Source organism: Cicer arietinum, chromosome 5 (genome assembly GCF_000331145.2).
Source record: "Cicer arietinum cultivar CDC Frontier isolate Library 1 chromosome 5, Cicar.CDCFrontier_v2.0, whole genome shotgun sequence".
Lineage (NCBI taxonomy): Eukaryota > Viridiplantae > Streptophyta > Magnoliopsida > Fabales > Fabaceae > Cicer > Cicer arietinum.
In genome coordinates this window covers 64,285,872-64,307,151 of record NC_021164.2, presented here as the reverse complement: position 1 = coordinate 64,307,151, position 21,280 = coordinate 64,285,872, and the positions used below count along the sequence as shown (strand labels likewise).

At 31.5% G+C, this 21,280-nt stretch overlaps 1 protein-coding gene across 2 annotated transcripts; it reads left to right on the top strand.

Annotated features, from left to right (window-relative positions):
- Positions 1-2,762: 2,762 nt before the first annotated feature.
- On the top strand, positions 2,763-19,393 carry LOC101501610 (transcriptional adapter ADA2). 2 transcript variants are annotated; one of them, XM_027335140.2, is made up of 12 exons: positions 2,763-3,011; positions 7,745-7,800; positions 7,882-8,060; positions 12,204-12,269; positions 12,393-12,518; positions 12,604-12,676; positions 13,871-13,931; positions 14,009-14,067; positions 14,148-14,225; positions 15,601-15,826; positions 17,194-17,404; positions 18,912-19,393. In XM_027335140.2, exons 1-12 carry the CDS (start codon positions 2,959-2,961, stop codon positions 19,284-19,286), a joined length of 1,563 nt encoding a protein of 520 aa, XP_027190941.1. In that variant the 5' UTR covers positions 2,763-2,958; the 3' UTR covers positions 19,287-19,393. The 2 variants fall into 2 exon arrangements, with proteins under 2 accessions (XP_027190941.1, XP_012571788.1); XM_012716334.3 differs by having other exon boundaries at positions 2,766-3,011; positions 15,604-15,826.
- Positions 19,394-21,280: the final 1,887 nt, after the last annotated feature.

Here is a 21,280-nt window from a genome sequence, read left to right as displayed (position 1 = left end):
TAATAATATATTTACATTGCATTAGTCTTTTTATAAAAAATAAATGATCTAAACATATATGTACATTCATTATTATACAAATAAGGATGAAAAATTAGAATACATTATCAATATTAAACAAATAAATATCATACGATTAAGCTTTTCAATAATCTATTTTATATGATTAACGAGACTATAACGTATATGACACTTAGAGCAAATATCCAAAGTTAAAGATATTCCAATTTGAGAATTTGATCTAATATCAATTTGTCTGAAACCTCTAGTAAAAGTCAGCTTCAACTATTTGTAGATCGTCCAAAGTTCTACCATTTAGGTCATACAAACACCCAAGAGGTAAGAATAGCCAATGATGAAGGAACCATCACGAATCACTCCTCCATATGCAACATTTAAACTGCATCATTTATCATTTATGTTGAAAGTCACAAAACCATCTACCAAGAGTGTCAAAAAAATGTAAAGTTTTGTAGAAATATTTTAGATACCAACATAAAAAAATGATACTATAGTGTGATTTTATTTGATGCATGCTTAAATTTTTTTTACTACATAGAAATTAATTTATTTCCTTTTAGCTTCTTCTATGTTTTATACGTATTTTCTATTTTAATACATCTTCTTTAACTATTGAATTAATTATTTGGACTTATCCTATGACATATATACTTGTGTGAATGTTTAAAAAAACTTAAAAAAAAAAATAGCTCGTAAAATATTTATAAGATATCTCCATCTTATTTTCACAAACTTGTTGAAATAGCTTATATAGAAATCATGCATAATTATTTTATTTTACAATAACAAATTATACATAAATATTTAGACAATATAAATGTATTAAATACATATTTAATTAAGTTGTTTATTTCATAAATTTACGACTAATTATCGTGTATCTCTATCCTGGAATCTTCAACTATATATTATGTAGTCGCTTGCCTCGTCACATCACATCCTCTATCAGGCACTTTCTTCTTCAAATTCATTGCAAACAACAATGTTTTTTTTTTCTTTCAAAATTGAGAAGACATATGAAAAACTTTCCTGATATGCACTTAATGATGAGGATAAAACCTAGGAACAAGAAATGATTGAAGAAGGATAAAAGCAACAAGGGTAGTCAACCACAATTGTATTTAATATAGTATATGGCAAAAAATAACATGTAACATCAACAGTGAAAAATAATTTGCGTGCAACCATTAAATAGAGCAATACAGACTAAAAGACAATAAGTAAGACCCTAACTTTAAACCACAACAAGGCTCCTAGTTTTTAATAAGTTACGATGAACAAAATATAATCTCCCTAGCAAGACTATTAATTTATTTTTAAGGACTCTTGAGCAAATAAGACATTTGGTAAATAATATTTTTTTTTAACTTTTACTTAAGACCACAAGCATGTTGGGTCAATCCTATGTTGAGAAATATTACATTTGGTTTTGATTCAATTAAAGAGATGTTGTATGGAAGTTAAAGGAGAGAAAAATAGAGAAATATTTAGTCTTCGAACGATAGTATATGTATGATGACTATCTCCTTTAATTTATTTACTGATAAAATTATTGGGATTTACACGACTATTAAATTTGTAAGATGTAAGAGTGGTAAAATAACAATTTTGATAAATTAAAAAAAATTAAAGAAATAAATAAATTATAAAGAGATAGACCTGATGTATATGGTATGACATTTGAAAAGATAATATATAGAAAATTTACCTAATCTAACAATAAATAATGATGGTCCAAGGTGAATCATATAAATCACTTTTTGATTCTAACATGGCCTTCTATATTTTTGTGTGTGAAAAACCACAAAATTACAAAAAATTAAATCACAGATAAGGAACGCCTATCCTTTTCTGTAAATAAAATTAGAAAAAACATGAAGAAAAAAAAATACTAAATAAACTATTATCTCAAGATACTTTTTATTTTTCTGGTTTCAAATATAAAAAAGAAACACATTCAAACATTTTTGTCTCATTTAGTTTGCTAAAAATAATAACAAAATATATTTATATTTTTTCAAATTAATTTTATTGAAAACTTAATTTCTAAAAGTAAAAGAATTATTGACGTAAGAAAATAGAGTAATTAGAAAAAGAGAAAAAACACTATACACTAATAATATAAATTAATTTTATATTGTCAATTAATACAAGTTTATATTACATGATTGTAACTTTCATAAATTGTTAACTATATAATTAATGATTAATATTAACTATGTAGAATAGTTTACGCAATGTATGTCTATTAAACCCTTAAAAAAATTAACATCTAATTAAAGGGTAATTATTATTATATAGTAATACTAATATACTCCCTCCAATCTAGTACATTAAGTAATCTATCTATATTTTGTTTTTCAAAAATTAAACATCTTTTCAATTTTTAATGCTCTATTTTTAATTTTAATCATACAATTTAATTAATATTATTTGTATTATTATGCATTTATAATACCAAATTAATATTGTTTACATTATCATACATTTATGATACCGAATGATGAATGATAATGTAAATATTTAATAGATAATTTAACACAAATGATATTTTTTTTTACATATAAAATAATATAATTACCACCATAAAGAACACGTACAGACGATATTTTAAATTCAACTCCAAGATATAACGTGAATCTTAATAAGTTCAACATTTGTTAGGCTATAGCGGTATAATTGATATTTTCATTCTTATTCTTAACTTTATACATTTTTTGAGGTTAAAATTATAAAAAGATTCGGGCAATACAAAACAAAGGAGTATATATTTTTAAACACTTTTTGAGGTGAAATTATCGAAGGACCCTGGCAATACGAGACGAAGGAGTATATGTATTAATAATCTGAGACTAGAAGGAGTAACGGTTCCTTTGAGAGTTGAGGTAGTCGAGAGAGTTCAAAGCAACAAAGGCCGAGCTGATTGACTGCTGAGAAATGGGTCGGTGCCGAACCGCGTCACGCTCCAGTGACGATGACCCCAACCAGAGGTTTGTTTATGATTACCATCTTCTACTTCAATTTTACTCTCTCTACTTCTGCTTGTTACCACCATCAAACAAAACTTTACCACAAACCAAAATATTTACATACATTGTGATCTTGGCTTTATCAATGAAAATAATTAATCCCCAAACCTCTCTTACTTTTGGTTTCGGATAGGGAAGACGGATATAAAATCCTTTCATAGGATAAGGAAATTTTGACTTTATTTGTAAATTGTAGCGCCATAGTTATCACTCATCAGAATAAGGGTTTCACTTTAACATGATCAAATTTTTCTAAATGAGTTACTCTGTTTTTTTGTTTTGGACTCATGACTAGAATTATTGTTTACTATAGAATCCGATTTTCTCTCTTGTTGATGACATTGTTATGCTTATGCCATTTTTTTTTTTGATATATTTTTTCAACAATTTATGTTTGTTTTATACAAAGAGAAGAGTACTACTAGGTCCAGTGACATTTATTTTCTTGACTATACAGTAAAGGTTGTTTTACTTAAATATTGTTTTGGTCATTCATTTATGGTTATTTAAACAAGATTAGTGTCTCTCATAAGAGTGTATCGTCAGTTGATAACGCTTTGTATGTATGTGTTTGCGTATTTCGCTCTTTTGTTACTCATGATTAGTTTGAGATCCTTATTGTTTTTTAGGGATGGATTTTGGTGAACGTATGAGAGAGGGCAACTTTTCTATTTTTTCCAAATTGAGAAATTATATAAAATTTATTATTATTGAATTAGGAATAATTGGAATTAAAGCTGTCGAACTCAGAGTAAACTTAAAAACTAGCAGAGTTTCCTAGACTCGACTCGTAGACTAGACTTGTATGTCGTAACATTTAAATGGCACCTACACATGATGTAATACCATTCACCGTAATAATTCAGCTTCCAATTCATTAATAAAGCAAAATAGAAAGCCACAACTTTGCTAGTAAATGGAGATTTAGACTAAATAGTGAAACGAAAAGAAGAAAACTGAAAGAATAAAAAGTTAAATGGAGATCCCAATTAAAAGGTGAAAATGAAAAAAAAAATGAAACTGAAATCCAATAGACTAGATATTCAGATCTGCAACACCTTATTCTGTGCATTGCCGGGTTCTAAGTAAAGGTTGAAAGAGGAAAGGAGATTAATCAGAGATTGTGCAGCACTTTCCTCTGGTGTTTGTTAGAGATTCGTCGATCAAAGGTCTTTGCTAGAAGGATAAAGGCTTGTTTGCAAAGGGAACCCTAGGTGAAGTTTCAGAGAGGGGCAGAGGTTTTGCTCAAAGGTCTAAGCTTGGGTGAAGATTCAACTGTAAATAGGTTGAAGGTCTAAATCACAGGTGATGTTTTGAAGAAGGGCATGGGTTTTCGAAGGTTTGAGAGATCAAGTGAGGTTATGAATCTTATGATCGAGAAGGCTGAAGGGAACAAATCAAACACGCTAAAAGACTAAGTTTTAGGCATTTTTCTTTTGTTGTCATCCATCTCCCGAACTTGTGACTTAAATGACAAGTCTACCCAAATGGATTTATATTTACAAAAGTATACTAAAAAATGAGTGGATGTGCTAGTTGACTCGTTGCTACCTAAACATTGAGTGTGCATGCAGAGTTTACAGGTTAACTCGCGAGTTTGACAACCATGGAAACGCTGTGTGATATACTCTCATTTAATTCCTCTTATTTTAGACATTTTTCATTTAAATAAGAATGATTTCTTAACATGAGTAGTTACCTGCCTTTCTTTCCGTCTTGAACTGCTCCATCAAAAGAACACTTGGAGGGACTTTTAGATATTTTGATTCTATCTTCTTCTCTTACGCTGAAAGTAGTGTTTATACTTCCTATATACAATATATTGGTTTTATTTGGTAGCATTGGCTAGATTATCTTATTATACTCGAGTTACTTTTATTTTTTATTTCCAACTGTTCAAATCATGGACTCAAGACTAGGAAACCTTGTGTATATGGAACTAGTTTTGCTCTCATTGATTTTATTGCTGTGCTTATGCTGTTGTTTCCCTCTTTTCAATTATGTCTGTTTTATACAAAAGAGAAGAGTACTACTAGGTGGTCTGGTATGAGCAGGATATAAAATGAGAGCGTGAAAGTTGAGAGACAATGATCTTAATTGACCATAAAGTTGAGGTTGTTTTGCTTAACTATAGTTTTGATAATTCATTTATGGTTGTATAATCAAGATTAGTGCCTCTCATAAGAGCATGTAGTCACTTGATAAGGCTTCATATTTATCTACGTGTCTTGCTCTGTAATCCTTCATGATTAGTCCGAGATCCTTATGTTTTTTTCAGGGATGGGTTTTGGAGAAGGGCGGAGGGGTATAATTTTTGTTGTCCAAATTGAGAAAAGAAATAATTGTTTATTAGAAATGAATAAGGAATGATCGGAAGGTTATGTGATTGACTCCCATTTTAGAGATTTTTCTTTAAATAAGAATGTTGTCTTTAAATGAGAAGACATTTTTCTTTAAATAACAATATTGGCTTAAAATGAGAAGTCACCCGGCCTTTCATTCCCTTTTGAACTCCTCTCTCCAAATGAGGTACCGTTAACAGGACTTTAAGATATATCTTTACATTTGAATGTTATATTATAATCACTTCAAGTATCTTTCTCTTCTAAAAGTAGTGTTTATACTTCCCATGTAATGTACAATACATTGGTTTTATTTGGTGGCTATGGTTATATTAATTAACATTCTAAGTTACTTTTATTTCTTTCTGTTCTCTTCAAAAAGTAGTGTTTATACTTCCCATGTAATGTACAATACATTGGTTTTATTTGGTGGCTATGGTTATATTAATTAACATTCTAAGTTACTTTTATTTCTTTCTGTTCTCTTCAAAAAGTAGTGTTTATACTTCCCATGTAATGTACAATACATTGGTTTTATTTGGTGGCTATGGTTATATTAATTAACATTCTAAGTTACTTTTATTTCTTTCTGTTCTCTTCAAAAAGTAGTGTTTATACTTCCCATGTAATGTACAATACATTGGTTTTATTTGGTGGCTATGGTTATATTAATTAACATTCTAAGTTACTTTTATTTCTTTCTGTTCTCTTCAAAAAGTAGTGTTTATACTTCCCATGTAATGTACAATACATTGGTTTTATTTGGTGGCTATGGTTATATTAATTAACATTCTAAGTTACTTTTATTTCTTTCTGTTCTCTTCAAAAAGTAGTGTTTATACTTCCCATGTAATGTACAATACATTGGTTTTATTTGGTGGCTATGGTTATATTAATTAACATTCTAAGTTACTTTTATTTCTTTCTGTTCTCTTCAAAAAGTAGTGTTTATACTTCCCATGTAATGTACAATACATTGGTTTTATTTGGTGGCTATGGTTATATTAATTAACATTCTAAGTTACTTTTATTTCTTTCTTTTCTCTTCTAAAAGTAGTGTTTATACTTCCCATGTAATGTACAATACATTGGTTTTATTTGGTGGCTATGGTTATATTAATTAACATTCTAAGTTACTTTTATTTCTTTCTTTTTTCATTGTTCATAAAACTTGGAACAGTACTAAAAACCATCTTAAAGCTTGCCATCAATTCGATTAAATTAAACAACAGCCACAAAAGACTTTTTCCTTAGGCAGGGTTGGTAATATTTTATGGATCAAATTATTACAAAAGCTTATAATTTAAATTATACCACGGGTTGTTTTGTAAGTAACACACTCGATAAAGTCATGTTATAACATGGGTTGTTTATATTATAATGCGGGTTGTTTTTAACACGGGCTATTTACTTTTTTAAATTATGACACAGGTTGTTTTTTAAATTATACCATGTTTAATAAAAATTAATTAAATTAAACAAGAGCGATTTAAAAGAATGACACAATAAATAAAGTCATGTTATGAAACACGAGTCACATGTTTATTGAAGGATCTTCTTTTTCCCTTTTTATCGTGCAACTGTGTTCAACTGCTTATCCATTATTATTCAACTCATGAAGTTTCAGTTAGCAAAATGTGAGTTGAATGAATTATTCATAGCTCTAAACTTCATTGATGCACAACAAACAAAATGCATCATATTTATCTTTCAAAGCCCCCTTTATTCCTGAAGAAACAATTTTGTTGATGATTTATTCATCTAATGTAAATCTGCATTGCTATGATCATATATGTGTATCTATGCAATTATTATTGGATGTTAACCACTTTCACAAATGGATAGTGAAGTATAATGGACTTAGGAATGATGCACATGGTATTAATTTGGAGGTATAATTGGAATATAAAATAATTAATGTTGCATTAAAACATGGAGCGACACTTATTTTGCGCCATTTTTCTTTTGCTAATGTGACACTTTATATGAGGCGGAGGGAGTAGGATATTTGAGGGGGGAGTTTAGGGACCAAATCAGTTGGTTTTAGGGTGTATAAAATATCAGAAATTATGAGGATCTGGGTGTATTAAGATTTGAGTGGAGTGACTACTTCTTTTAGTTTTCATTGATCACATGATAGTGAATTTTCAATTTTCTCTTGTTTTGTAAGTGACATAGGCCTTTACTGCGCTATAGGACAAACCAGTGTGTACTTCTTGTTGTCCTAGAAATTCCTTTTTTTTTTTAGTAGATTCTTGTTTTGCAGCATGCCCTTGGATGCATTAATATCTTCTTGAATGCTTAATGCCACATTTGTTGTAATGTTGTTTCTTTCTATGCTTTCTGTTTTAGATCCAAGAGAAAAAGGGCCGCTTTATATGCAGAGAATTTAGAAACTTCATCTACAGGTGATTTTAATTAACACATTATTGTCTTCCATAAAAAAGTCAGTTAACATCTTCTGTAATACTATTTCCTAAATGTGGTAGGCTTGGGAATAACTGAAGGCAAAGCATCACTATATCACTGTAATTACTGCAACAAAGATATTTCAGGGAAGATTCGCATCAAGTGCGTCGTGTGTCAAGATTTTGATCTTTGCATAGAGTGCTTCTCTGTTGGTGCTGAGGTGACACCTCATAAAAGCAATCATCCATATCGGGTTATGGTATGAAACCTTATTTGAATTGTTCCTTTTTTATAATTATTGTATTACTTTCACATAGTCACATCTTTATTTTTTTCTCTAACATAAAATTGATGGAGGATTGTCCAATAACTAAGGGTAGAGGAAGACCTCAAAAATTTATTTGCCAAGCTGTTAAAAAAGGTTTTGATTTCAATGGTCTATCATTAAACATGATGTTGTTTGATCTACGTAGTCGATCCCAACAATGCTGTCAAACTTGAGGGTCTTGGTGAACTCATTTTGCTTAGGTGAACTCGGATTGTAAACAACTACTCTACTTAATATTAATAATAGTAATAATAATACTATATAAGGTGCAACTTTGGTGATAACACTTGTTCAGCTGGAATAAATTGTGAGAAACGAGAACTATTAATTACATCCTTTAGATTATAATTAACGGCTCAAATTAAGTTTTGATTAAAAACATAGTGTGTTCTCACTTCCTTAAAATTAATTCTCTGCTTTGACCATTCCCTTTCCAACCCGAAATCAGCTGCTTTGCAGTCGAACTCGCAAAATAATCCAAGACTGAAATAATATGTATTCCAAGTGTATCCTAATAACTCGCAAACCATGGCAAGAATGCCCTATGATAGTTGTAGGATCGTCTTAAAGATTATGGAGGCCCTGTGTTAAACTTAAAAAATTTGGCTCCTAATTAAAAAAAAAATGCAATTTTAATAATTAAAAAAGTTGATAAAATAAATTTTAGTCCCTATAATTAATTCATGCAACAAGAAAAGATGTTCAGATAACATGTCACCTTCACATATTAGAAAGTATACATTTCGACAACTATAACACAACAACCACAATTCTACTCATAAAATACACCGATTATAGAATCTAAAATTACAACAAGATACTGACAATATCTATATTAATTACCATATCTATTAACATCTGTCAAATCAAGTTTAGTCGGAATTCATCACAAACAATTAACATATATCAAACCACAATTATCCAATACACCCATATAATATGGTTTTTACAACCTTGTCACAATTAATAATTATTTATTTTTCAATTTTCACAACTTTGTCACAATTAATAATTATTTATTTTTTAAATTTTTTAACATAAATATTTTTTTATTTTATAAAATTTAACTATTTCCATACATTCAATCAAATTCATATGTATAATCTCCCCAAAATTATATGTCAGATGACAAATCTTTTTCGTGTATCAAAATTCATAAAACAAATAATAAATATCCATCCATAAACGTAACAATACAACACAAGTACCTCTCCTCCTCGTGCAATTCTACTTCTATGGGTTGTGGCCGTCGCACAATTGAAACGCGAGGTTCAGGTAGTCGTGGATGGCTGGTGGCAATTGGCCGGCTCTTGCCGTCATCACAGACTTACAATGGTATTTTGGAGAGATGAGAGTTAAGAGAAATTAGGTTTAGTCTGTTTAGAGAGAAGATAGAAAGAAATGTCTAATGGAATTATGAAAGTAATTTCAGACTTTAAATATTCTAGGTATAAGGTGTAAATATAAAATTTTAAGGTGGTCAGTAAAAAATTAAGGATACCAATGCAATTTTTCAAATTTCAGGATATATACTAAATATTTGGGGCCGTCGATCTAGTTGCATGGCGGCCATGGATAGTGGCATCACGAGAGGGGCCAAGGCAGAGATGGTCATATAAGTGGTGCTGCAAGACGAAAGCAAATAATTAATTTAGTGGAGGTGAGAACACGCTATATTCTTTTAATGAAAATTTAATCTACGCCGTTAATTATAATCTAAAGGATGTAATTAATAGTTCTCATTTCTCACACTAAGTGTTCTCACCAAAGTTGCTCTTTACATATATATATATATATCTTCTCTCTATACATAGACATATATACTTATATATAATGTAAAAACCATCAAGATAACAATTCAAAATTTGAACTCCATAATAAAAAAAAGCTGCAAATCAAAATAATAAAGCAAAGTACTAGATATGGTCAAACTACATAAATGATCAAATCACATAATTTTATAAAAACATTAGTTCCTAAGTTTAAACATTTTAAAAAAGGAGCTAATTTCTTCAAATGACTAATCCTTCAATGGCATCATTTTCTTCATCGCTATCATCGTCGTCATCTTCATCAAGTTCTTCCCCAGATGATAAAGGATCTTCAACATTAGCATCGCCGGTGGGTGTCCTAACGTTCATTTTCCTTTCGTTGCAAATTGTTGACTGTTTTCGCTCTGCTCTGTTCATTTGTAAGCAAGAGAAGAAAATGGGGTTTCACAAGATGAGCCAACCGTTTGGACCAAATTTTTAAAAAACCTGATCTCTTAAAACCTTGATTTCACGAGTCCATGCTAAATAGCTTCCATTCCACAATCGAGTCAACCAGTATTGGACACCTGGAATCGTAGAGTTATATGATTCCATGAGCTAATTCAGGATTTTGATAACCTTTCCAATTAGTAGGAAAATGTTTTGGTTGTTGCTGTTGTATAAAGTTTTTGCACTTAATGTTTAAAGTTCTTAATATGAAATTGGATTTCGATACTGTGGATGAATGACAGAATATTTTGGTTTCTTTCTGTTATATCTTTTCTTTCCTTATAAATTGAAGAATGGGCAGGATTAGATGCTAGAGACTGTACTCTGACCATATTTGTATAAAATCCTTTAATTGTGTTAATTTGTTGCTTGAAAACCAGATTGTTTTGTAACCTGGAGAACAATTAGTACTTGCATTAATAGTCTATAAATATTGTGTTATATCACATTAGGATGATAACAGTTCTCTTCCCTCTGAAAATATTTTCACTAAATATGTTGGAATAAGCTGTTGCTGTTTGTTGCATGTGCTTTAATCAGCTATGCTTATATATCACTTCTCTTATGCGCTTTTCCGAACCCTGTTCTGAGCATACACATGAACTTTCTTTCTATCTTTCCCTCTATGGCTACTCTCAAGAATTAAAGTAAAATATATTTATTGAATTGAATTATGTTGGCAATACATCAGGTATATATATACTAGATTACTAAACAACCAAATCTTACTAGTATTCATATATAACTAAATTCCTATTAGTACTCATATATAACTAAATCCCTACTAGTACTCCTATTCAACTGAATCCCTATACTTGAGGGATATTAAACAGAAGCATATTTTGACACTCCTCCTCAAGCTGGTGAATAGGTGTTCTCCATTCACAACTTGAATACAATTCTTTCAAAGTTGCTACTGTGTAGCCCTTTAGTTAGAAGATCTGCAAGGTTGTCATGGGAGGAGTTATATGGAGTGCAAATTAGGCCAAAAAGAAATTTCAAGTTGCTGCAATGAAGACAACAAAAAGGGCCACAATGAAGGTGGCTAAGGTTTTAGGAAAATAGAAATCACGATGAAGGCGAAACCGCAATGAAGGCGGCAAAAAGGACCACAATGAAGGTGGCTAAGATTTCAGGAAAATAGAAACCGCAATGAAGGTGGAACCGCAATGAAGGTGGCTAAGATTTCATGAAAATAGAAACCGCAATGAAGGCGGAAAATTTATGCGGAAGCAAGGGCCACAATGAAGGTGGTTAAGTTTACCGCCATAAAGACGGCTAGGGTTTATATGGAAGCAAGGACCACAATGAAGGTGGCTAAGTTTACCGTCATAAAGGCGGCTAGGGTTTATGCGGAAGCAAGGCTCTCAAAGATCGAGAGTTCTGATACCATCTCAAGAATTAAAGTAAAATATATTTATTGAATTGAATTATGTTGGCAATACATTAGGTATATATATACTAGATTACTAAACAACCAAATCCTATTAGTATTCATATATAACTAAATCCCTATTAGTACTTATATATAACTAAATCCCTACTAATACTCCTATTCAACTGAGTCCCTATACTTGAGGGATATTAAACAGAAACATATTTTGACAGCTACCATAAGGCGATAAAAGCTGAATGAAAGTTTTCAACTCCTTCTTGATTTGTGTTCTTTCATCATCTATGTATTTTTTAAAGCTGACAGCAATAAAATCTCTTTATGAATGAAGTTTCCAGCATGATTGCATCTATACCCATGGTTAAGCATGGATGACATTAGTGTATTAATTTAAGTTTTAAAACATATTTATTTTTACAGGATAATCTATCTTTTCCACTTACATCTCCAGATTGGAGTGCAGATGAAGAGAGGTTACTTCTTGAAGTATGTAGTATGGAACTCTTCTGTCTTCTTTTTTCTTACCTGCTATATGTTAAATATTGTTTGGATTTCTGCTTCATTTCTTATTATGAAGATTATGTTTCATAACAAACTGTTTCATTTTAGGCCATTGAAATGTATGGATTTGGGCATTGGAATGACGTTGCAGACTATGTTGGAACAAAAGGAAAACCTCAGTGTATTGACCACTATAATGATGTATACATGAACTCACCATGTTTTCCTCTACCTGTAAGGCTATTTGACAACTCTGTTATCGATAGCAGACATGCAATCAATGTTTGAATGCATGGTGTAATTGTTTGTATGTGCACAGGATTTGTCTCATGTTATGGGAAAGAGCAAAGAGGAACTCCTTGCCATGGCAAAGGGACATCAAGTCAACAGAGGTTTGTTTCTCAATGATCTAAATCACAATTTTTGGAGATTTTGCATGCTTGACATGATTAATTTGTTTTATTCATGAACCTACATACATGCAAGTGGTTGTGTTGAGAAGAAGAGAAACAAAAGCTATGTGTAGCCGAGTGGAGCATATAGATCATGTGTACAGTGTACTAACCTTCTCACAGAGTAGCTTATATGATGATCCTCCAAGACTTAGCGAATACATCTTCTAGCTGGTCTGGTCATTTGAGTGACATATTGGGTAGTTTTGTCTCCGGATATTATCTTCTCTTGGATATATCAAGTGTTTAGTTCTCAAGTGTATAGTTCTCTCATGGAACTCTAAATTCTAGGCGATGTGTAAGGTAGCTTGTTTATCGCATATGAGAGTCCTTTCTGTAACTTTTCAAACTGTTTGAGTCAAATGAGCTCACAAATATGGCCAATGTCATGGCTAAGGTTTTTTGTTCTAGCATGTCACCTTGCTAAAATATTTTATTTCTTACTTTTCCAAGATATTTAGTTATCTTAAATGATTATGCTATACCTATAAGTAGATCTCTTATTAACCGGTGAACTTTCCCAATTAGCATATTAATATCCAACAACCTGATTGACTGTATTCCATTGTCTCGCACAAGGTGAATTTATTGACTAATCACAATAATTACAAGAGATGTATGTCTCGCATGGAGGATATGGATCAATTATTCTCTAATGTAGTTTCACTGACAGAATCTGTATTTAGGAAAGTTTGGTTAGTGAAGGGAGAAACTTAGAAGTTGATATGTTTAATTGCTGCTAAATAATGCAATGTGTTTTTTCAAATGCCACTGTAGATTGCTGACATGGAAGGCTAATAATACATTATTTTTACTTGCCAATTGCCTTGAACGGAATTTTATTTTAGCTCTTTTGTCATAAAGTAAGTTTAATACTTCAAGATTTTGTGCCTGAAGATTTTTAAAAATATGCAGTTATTTATATGATATCATTCTATTTGGCTAGTTCTTAAAAAATTCTCTAGTGGATTGATGCTGTTTATAAAACTTTAGGAAAATTTTCTAACTTGTGCTAGTGTTGGGGTGCATGCATGCTGTACTCCCTGATTGTTGGTTGCAATTTTGCAGTGTCAAGCTTCTTGGAAATTGTTTTAATAATACAAGTTTTTGTTCCATGTTATGTTTTACATGCAGAATTTCCTCCAAAGGCAGAGCTTACTCTGAAAGAAGAGCCTCTCATGTCTGATGGAATAAAGTACACCTCACTCATTTACTCTGATTATTTAAATTTGTTTATTTATGACTTTGTTAATCTTTGGTGCAACATCTCAGCTCTGAAGAATCTAAAAAGGAAGAAGCCACTAATCAAACAATGTCTAGGCTAACCTCAGGTACAATCATATAGCTTGAGAAAAGTATTCCTTTACCATTTTGTAGTGACATTTTATGTTAATGGGTAATATGACTTCAGTATGCGATAAAGCTCTTTCAAGTACAATCAAGAAGGCTTCCAATGTGAGCCAAAATAATGATAGAGTTAAGGTGGAAGGTATGTTTTCTGAGTATCAAATGAAAGTTACTGCCCTTTATTTTGTTTCTGAAGTAGGAATTTCTATGGATGTGTTTGCTGCTTTTGACAGTCATGTAAAAATTGGCTAGTTTGTGAATTCTGAACAACATGTCTCAGGATTTTCAGAACCTTAGTTTTGTTCTTGAAAGATTATTACATTAATTTTGTCCTTGAGGGATAATCTTTTGATCACAGTAATCAAAAGTTACTGTTTAGTAGGACAAATGGACATCCATCAATGACAAAAATTTCATTAGAGAACCAGTTTGATGCTTCTGATCTTTTATTGACCAAATTAATTTTTGTAAAATCTTTGACATACCTGAGAAGCGGTATAATATAATTGCTTGTAGAATTTATTTAATTCTGAACAGACTATGGGATAACAAAATCTGATAAACACATAGTATTCCTTTGGGCTTGAAGGCTTAATATTGTTCACATTTAGATATGAGAGCTTTTACAAATCAGATCCTACATCTTTAGAGATTTCCCCAACTATAGAGAAACAACTAAATCTGAGATATGTTTCCTCTCTAACCCTAAATAGAACATACAACAACAAGGAATGTTTATGGTTATAAACAAGTATGATGCAATACAAAGTGGTGCAAAGGACATGAGTTATTGGGTTTGAAGCAATGGCTTGACCCTGCAACGTTGTATCCATGTTTGAATTTTGGTTGGGCCAATCTCATACACTCAATCCACGAAACCGGCTATAAGGTGAAGATGTCTCCTACTTATAAACACTTTTTCAGACCTTATCACATTCAATATGTGACTCTTAACACAGACCTCTGACGCCCAAGACTAAACATATGGCATTTGACCCTCTAGGATGTTTGAGTGTCCTGTATCTCTCCTTATCCACCTTCCTTCCCTCTAAAAAACGGACTAACTCTTCTAACTAATCCCTAGGTCTACATATACCACTAAATACAATTGTTATTTTGTGAAGTATCTATGAGGCAGTTATTATTAACCGAATTGGGTTTCAATTCCTTACTCTTCTCTGTGTTCTTCCTAACATCGACCTTTTTAATTCGGTATCTTCTAATAGTAATGCACTTGGCTCTTAACACAAACGTATGTTTTGAAGGTTTCATACTTTGAAGTATATGAGGTGTCAACTTAGTCATAAAATCTTGACTTTGTAACCTCAAGGGACGGAGATCAAATTCCATGTGGGACAAAAATAGTCATTAGTGCCACTGTTACTAATAATAATAATTTCCCTTTCCCCAATATATTTATAAAAAGTATAGTTTGTATTGCAATATGCTTACTTAACCGGTAAATTAGAGAACATCATTTCATGTACTAATACACTCAATTGCAATTTTTTGGTTAGTAGAATCTCAAGCAGATCGGAGCATTGGTGAAAAGAAACCTAAATTTTCTGGGGAAGATAGGTCTTATATGAAAGAATTAAGAGGATACAATTTTAAGAGAGGTGAATTTGATATTGAATACGACAATGATGCAGAGCAAGTTTTAGCAGAAATGGAATTTAAGGACACTGATACTGAAGCTGAACATGAAATGAAACTGCAAGTGCTCCGTATCTACTCAAAAAGGTATGTGTAATTTACTTTATTGTCAAATAAAAAGGTTTATTGTTCTTCTCAATTAATGAAAACAAATTACCATCTAGATATGGTCCCATAAGAAATCATGTAAATTTCAAGATTTTTAAGCATCTAAACTAGTTTCTTTACCTTTTCCCTGGGATTACCTGATTCTGAGTTAACATGACATCTTATATATATATATAAGGAGCGACTCAGGTGAGAACACTTTGTTATTGTCAGAAATGAGAACAACTTATCACAACCATTAAATCACAATTAACTAAAATTAATGGTCCAATTATTTTATACTTAAAATAGGTACGGCGAACGACTCTTCCTTGAGAAACAAATTGCTCCGTCTACTGCCGCCATGTTTGCAACAGTGTTGTGATAGTGCAAATTTCTTGAATTATAATCCCTAATACTCAAATTATTTAATATATAATATGTAACTGAATCGTTGATCTAATGTCGTCTTTGCGATGAATCAATATTCGTAAGTCCTCTTCATTTAGAAATCCTAATTCTCAAATTATTTAATATATATAATACGTAGTTGGTTTGTCTTCGTTTTTGCAAATTGATAAACCCATATTAGTACATTTTTTTATTAGTACCATGATGATTCATACAAACTCCTCCATTGGTACTTCTCTTTTTTATATTAATTATTAAACAATGAGTTCCATCAGTATATTTATTTTGAATTGTTTTTCGTCATTCTAAGCGGCTGTAAATAGTTTTTATTTAAAACAACCTGAATTCTGTTTTTCGCGTGCTTTCAAATAACCGAAGAATGAGCAGGGTACCCTATTTTGTTATTTTGAAAACATGGTGGCGGCAGACATAGCTATTTATCCATTTTAAGTATAGAATAATCTAGACCATTAAGTTTAGCTAATTATGATCTAATGATTGTGATAAGTTGTTTGCATTTCTCACAATAACAAGTGTTCTCACCTAAGTCCTCCCTATATATATGAAAATATGTATGTATTATTGGAAAGGAAACATTTCGGTTTGTATAATTTAGATAAAATTAAACTTTTTGAAGTTATACTTACAATTATAACTTTCAACGGTAAATGAAATGCAATCGAGCTCTGTTAGTTATTGGGGATGAGAATGGAAATATGTAATTTTCCCATTTTAGATCCCAGCATTGGGGATGGGGAAGGTGAGCCCTTCTCGGCCCCACCCCACAACGTTGACATCTCTGTTGCTTTAGCACGTCTTTGAATTGTAAGCAACACACCTATCCTTGTATTGCCAAAGTCCTGTGTAGTGTAGTATCTTTTAAGATATATTTGGATTCAGTGTTTATTCTGTTTTCCTCCATTCCTGATATGTAAGTGTAAGAAACTTCTTGGCAGGTTAGATGAACGGAAGCGCAGAAAAAATTTTATACTTGAAAGAGATTTACTATGTCCCGATCCTTTTGAGAAATCTCTCTCACCTGAAGAGCTTCAAATATGTCAACCGTACAAGGTCTTCATGCGGTTTCATTCTAAAGAAGAGCATGAGGAGTTGCTAAAAACTGTTATTGAAGAACACCGGCTTGTCAAAAGAATACAAGATTTACAGGTATTATATTCTACTATGCATTCTGTTGCTGTGAACATGCTTTAACTGCATATATTGTAGTTATTTATAGTTTATAAAGGATGAATGGGGCTATAATGCTGCCTGCACTTGAAACAGAGGCCTTTGTTCCTTTTCACCAACTCTCGCATCAACAGATTTTGAGCCCCACCTAGAAACTGAAAAATAGTATGTTGCATTTGACTGGGATTTTGTCCCATCTCACTAGAAAAGGTTGAGTTACTTCAACTCCCCCTTGGTTACGTAGTCTACTCATAGTTTTATCCGCTGAAATTGCTGAAATAGAAGGACCGTCATGCCTGGTTTGGGTTCTGCCTGCTGTGTGACCCAGCCTTCATTCCATAAATCATGCCACTGAGTGGTGATGGTTGGAGGTTAATTTGTCACCAGTATACAAGTTTTGTTTAGTTTAGGACGGAGCTATTAGCACCAACACTTCACATTGAGGGTGTGTTTAGTGTTTGACACGCACCGATGTCCAAAACCAATATGTAGTTACGTCCAATCACTTCCATTTTGTTAAATTATATTTAATATCTATGTGACTGTGTCTATGTTGTGTTCGATGTCTACGTCAATGCTTAGTTATGTTGGTGAGTTTCAAAGCAAGAGATGCTTTCTGCACATGACCCATTGCTGAGGAACTTCATGAATTTTTTTGCCTTAATTAAATTATACTACCTCTGTCCCTAAATAGTGCACCCTCTTGAGACTTTTACTTGTCCCTTTTCATAAGACCCTATTCTATTTTTCAACTCCATTAATTATTTTTTACTTATCTATCCCTAATTATGTTTCGTTTTTTCTGCAATCTGTAATAAATACTATAATAAAAACCTAAATCAATTCTCTCTCTTTAAGGGAAAACTAGTAAAAGAATTCAAATTGCTGACATATTTAATACTACAATAACTTTCTTAATTCCTGTGATTTTACTAGGGGGCCTTATATAGGGACGGAGGTAGTACTAATTAACTATGATGTACGGATACTCCACTTTCTTCGCCGTATCTGTGTCGGATACTTCCCAATACGCCAAAAATAAGTACCTAAAAGGTATCTGGGAGGAATAATTCAAAAAATAACATTAAGGATAAGTATCAGATTCACTCCAAGTCTCTTCAACTGCTTGCATGTTGAAACACTGACTTGATATTAGTATACCTATCCCACTTATTTTCCAACTGACATGTTTCAAATTTCAATAGTTTAAAGAGAGTCCAATCGCAATGTCAACTGTTCGATCATTAGTCTTATTTTTCTCAAGTTTTATCTTATTCTCTTCTATTTTAAATTATTTCTATATTATATATTTACTCATATTTTGTGAATTTTTTATTTTTATATATACACATACTATATGTATCGTATTCCATATTTTATAAGAAAAAATGTATCGTAGCTGTCCAAAAGAGTTAGTTATAGTCACATCTGTCTAAGTGTGTAGATATGATCATATGATGCCATTTCCATTTAAAATATCTTGCAGGAAGCTCGAATTGCTGGCTGTGTAACTGCTGTTGAAGCTTATCGATTTATTGAACAAAAGAAGACAAAGGAAGCTGAACAAGGTGCCTGTAAAGAAAGTGGTCTGATTGGAACAAGTGTTAAGACTTTACAGAGGCCGATTTATCCCAAAATAGAGCTTGGTAGTAGCCCACGCGGTCTCCATAAGGGCACTACAGCATCATTTGCTGGTATCAAGGATACACACACAGCCATACAAGCTATCACAAGGTCGCTAGAAGAATGGGATATCAGTGATTTTGAAGGGGCTGAATTACTATCTGAATCTGTGAGAAATTTCTCCCTTGTGTTTTTTAGCTCGTCATTTGTCATTTTTATGTTGCTATTTCTTTATTAGCTTTGATTGGCTTTTTTTGGGATGGTGCTATGTACATCTAACCCTCCATACACTTTTATTGGGGTGGGGGGAGCATTCTATCTGATTGGCTCTTCATTTGTCTTTTTTATGTTGCTATTTCTTTATTAGCTTTGATTGGCTTTTTTTGGGATGGTGCTATGTACATCTAACCCTCCATACACTTTTATTGGGGTGGGGGGAGCATTCTATCTGATTGGCTCTTCATTTGTCTTTTTTATGTTGCTATTTCTTTATTAGCTTTGATTTCCTTTTTTTGGGATGGTGCTATGTACATCTAACCCTCCATACACTTTTATTGGGGTGGGGGGAGCATTCTATCTGATTGGCTCTTCATTTGTCTTTTTTATGTTGCTATTTCTTTATTAGCTTTGATTTCCTTTTTTTGGGATGGTGCTATGTACATCTAACCCTCCATACACTTTTATTGGGGTGGGGGGAGCATTCTATCTGATTGGCTCTTCATTTGTCTTTTTTATGTTGCTATTTCTTTATTAGCTTTGATTTCCTTTTTTTGGGATGGTGCTATGTACATCTAACCCTCCATACACTTTTATTGGGGTGGGGGGAGCATTCTATCTGATTGGCTCTTCATTTGTCTTTTTTATGTTGCTATTTCTTTATTAGCTTTGATTTCCTTTTTTTGGGATGGTGCTATGTACATCTAGTTATAAGGCCATTCTTGTACAATTTTATTTTTCTTTAGTTTCATTATCCATACAAGAAATAATTAGAAGACGAATAAAGTTAATGCACACCACCAGAAAATAAGAATGAGGAACTTGTTTTAAGAGGAAGGTGAATTGGACCCATAGGCATGGTGAATGGAGGCAATTATGAAATGTGCATGAGAGGCTGTGTACACACCATTCATCCTATTGTCACTTCCTTCTGCTATATATTGATTTATTTTAATTGCATTCATTGATTGCATCTTTTTCACTCCATTTGTAATTTATTATTTTACACATACTTTTGTAATTTATATGGGGGTTTCTTCATGGTGTTAAACTTGCACTGTGATAAGACAGTTACCTATCATTGCTTACACATGCTTGCCTCAGAAACTCTGGAGCCTGTTTTGATTTTGTGCTATAAAAGAAATCTTAAAGTTGCTTTGCTGTCTCACCACAGAAGTGTAGTTTGATTTTGTTAGCCATCTCACAACTACTAAAGTGGATTAGCTGACCATATATAAATGTTTAGTATGTTTTTAATTGCCAGTCACAGCTCTATCCATAATTTAAATTATAAAAAATGAAAATATATTTGAACCATAAAGATTATCAAGATTTAACAATTATTTTTGATAGATTTATATATTTATATAATCTTATAAAATATATAGGAATTATAATTTATTTTTCATTAAACTCTATATATTAATACATTAATCTTGATACTTTAATATGTACAATAGCATCATCTAGACTCAATAAGATAGTTTATTATAAGGAAATAACATAAAATAATGTATCATAAAAATTGTCTTTCTTTGTGATATAAAAATTTGACTTTTAACATGATGTAAAATAGTGATTTCACAAGAAATTAAATTGTCGTATGACTATATGCTTTACTTAAATATAACTCAAAATTAAAGAAAAAAACTCAAAATTAGTTAACTATTTAGATTGTGAACACAATTTAAATATATGATTAATTATGTATAGTAAATGTTTAATAATTATGTGTTGCAATATCATTGAAATATATTAATTAATCAAAATTTTAAACTCCATTAAACACGACTTTCAAGTATATATTAGAATCCAAATCATAATTAATGAATATTGGATATATTTGAACATCTAAAAATTTAAATTGTATCATCTTTTACAATAAAAATGTTATTTTATATATATGAAATTAACGATTCCATCTAAATTTTTGTCAAAATATCATTTCCTTATATATTTCCTTATATATTTTCATACCTTCTACCACATGTTGGTCTTTGGTATATATTTTGTTTG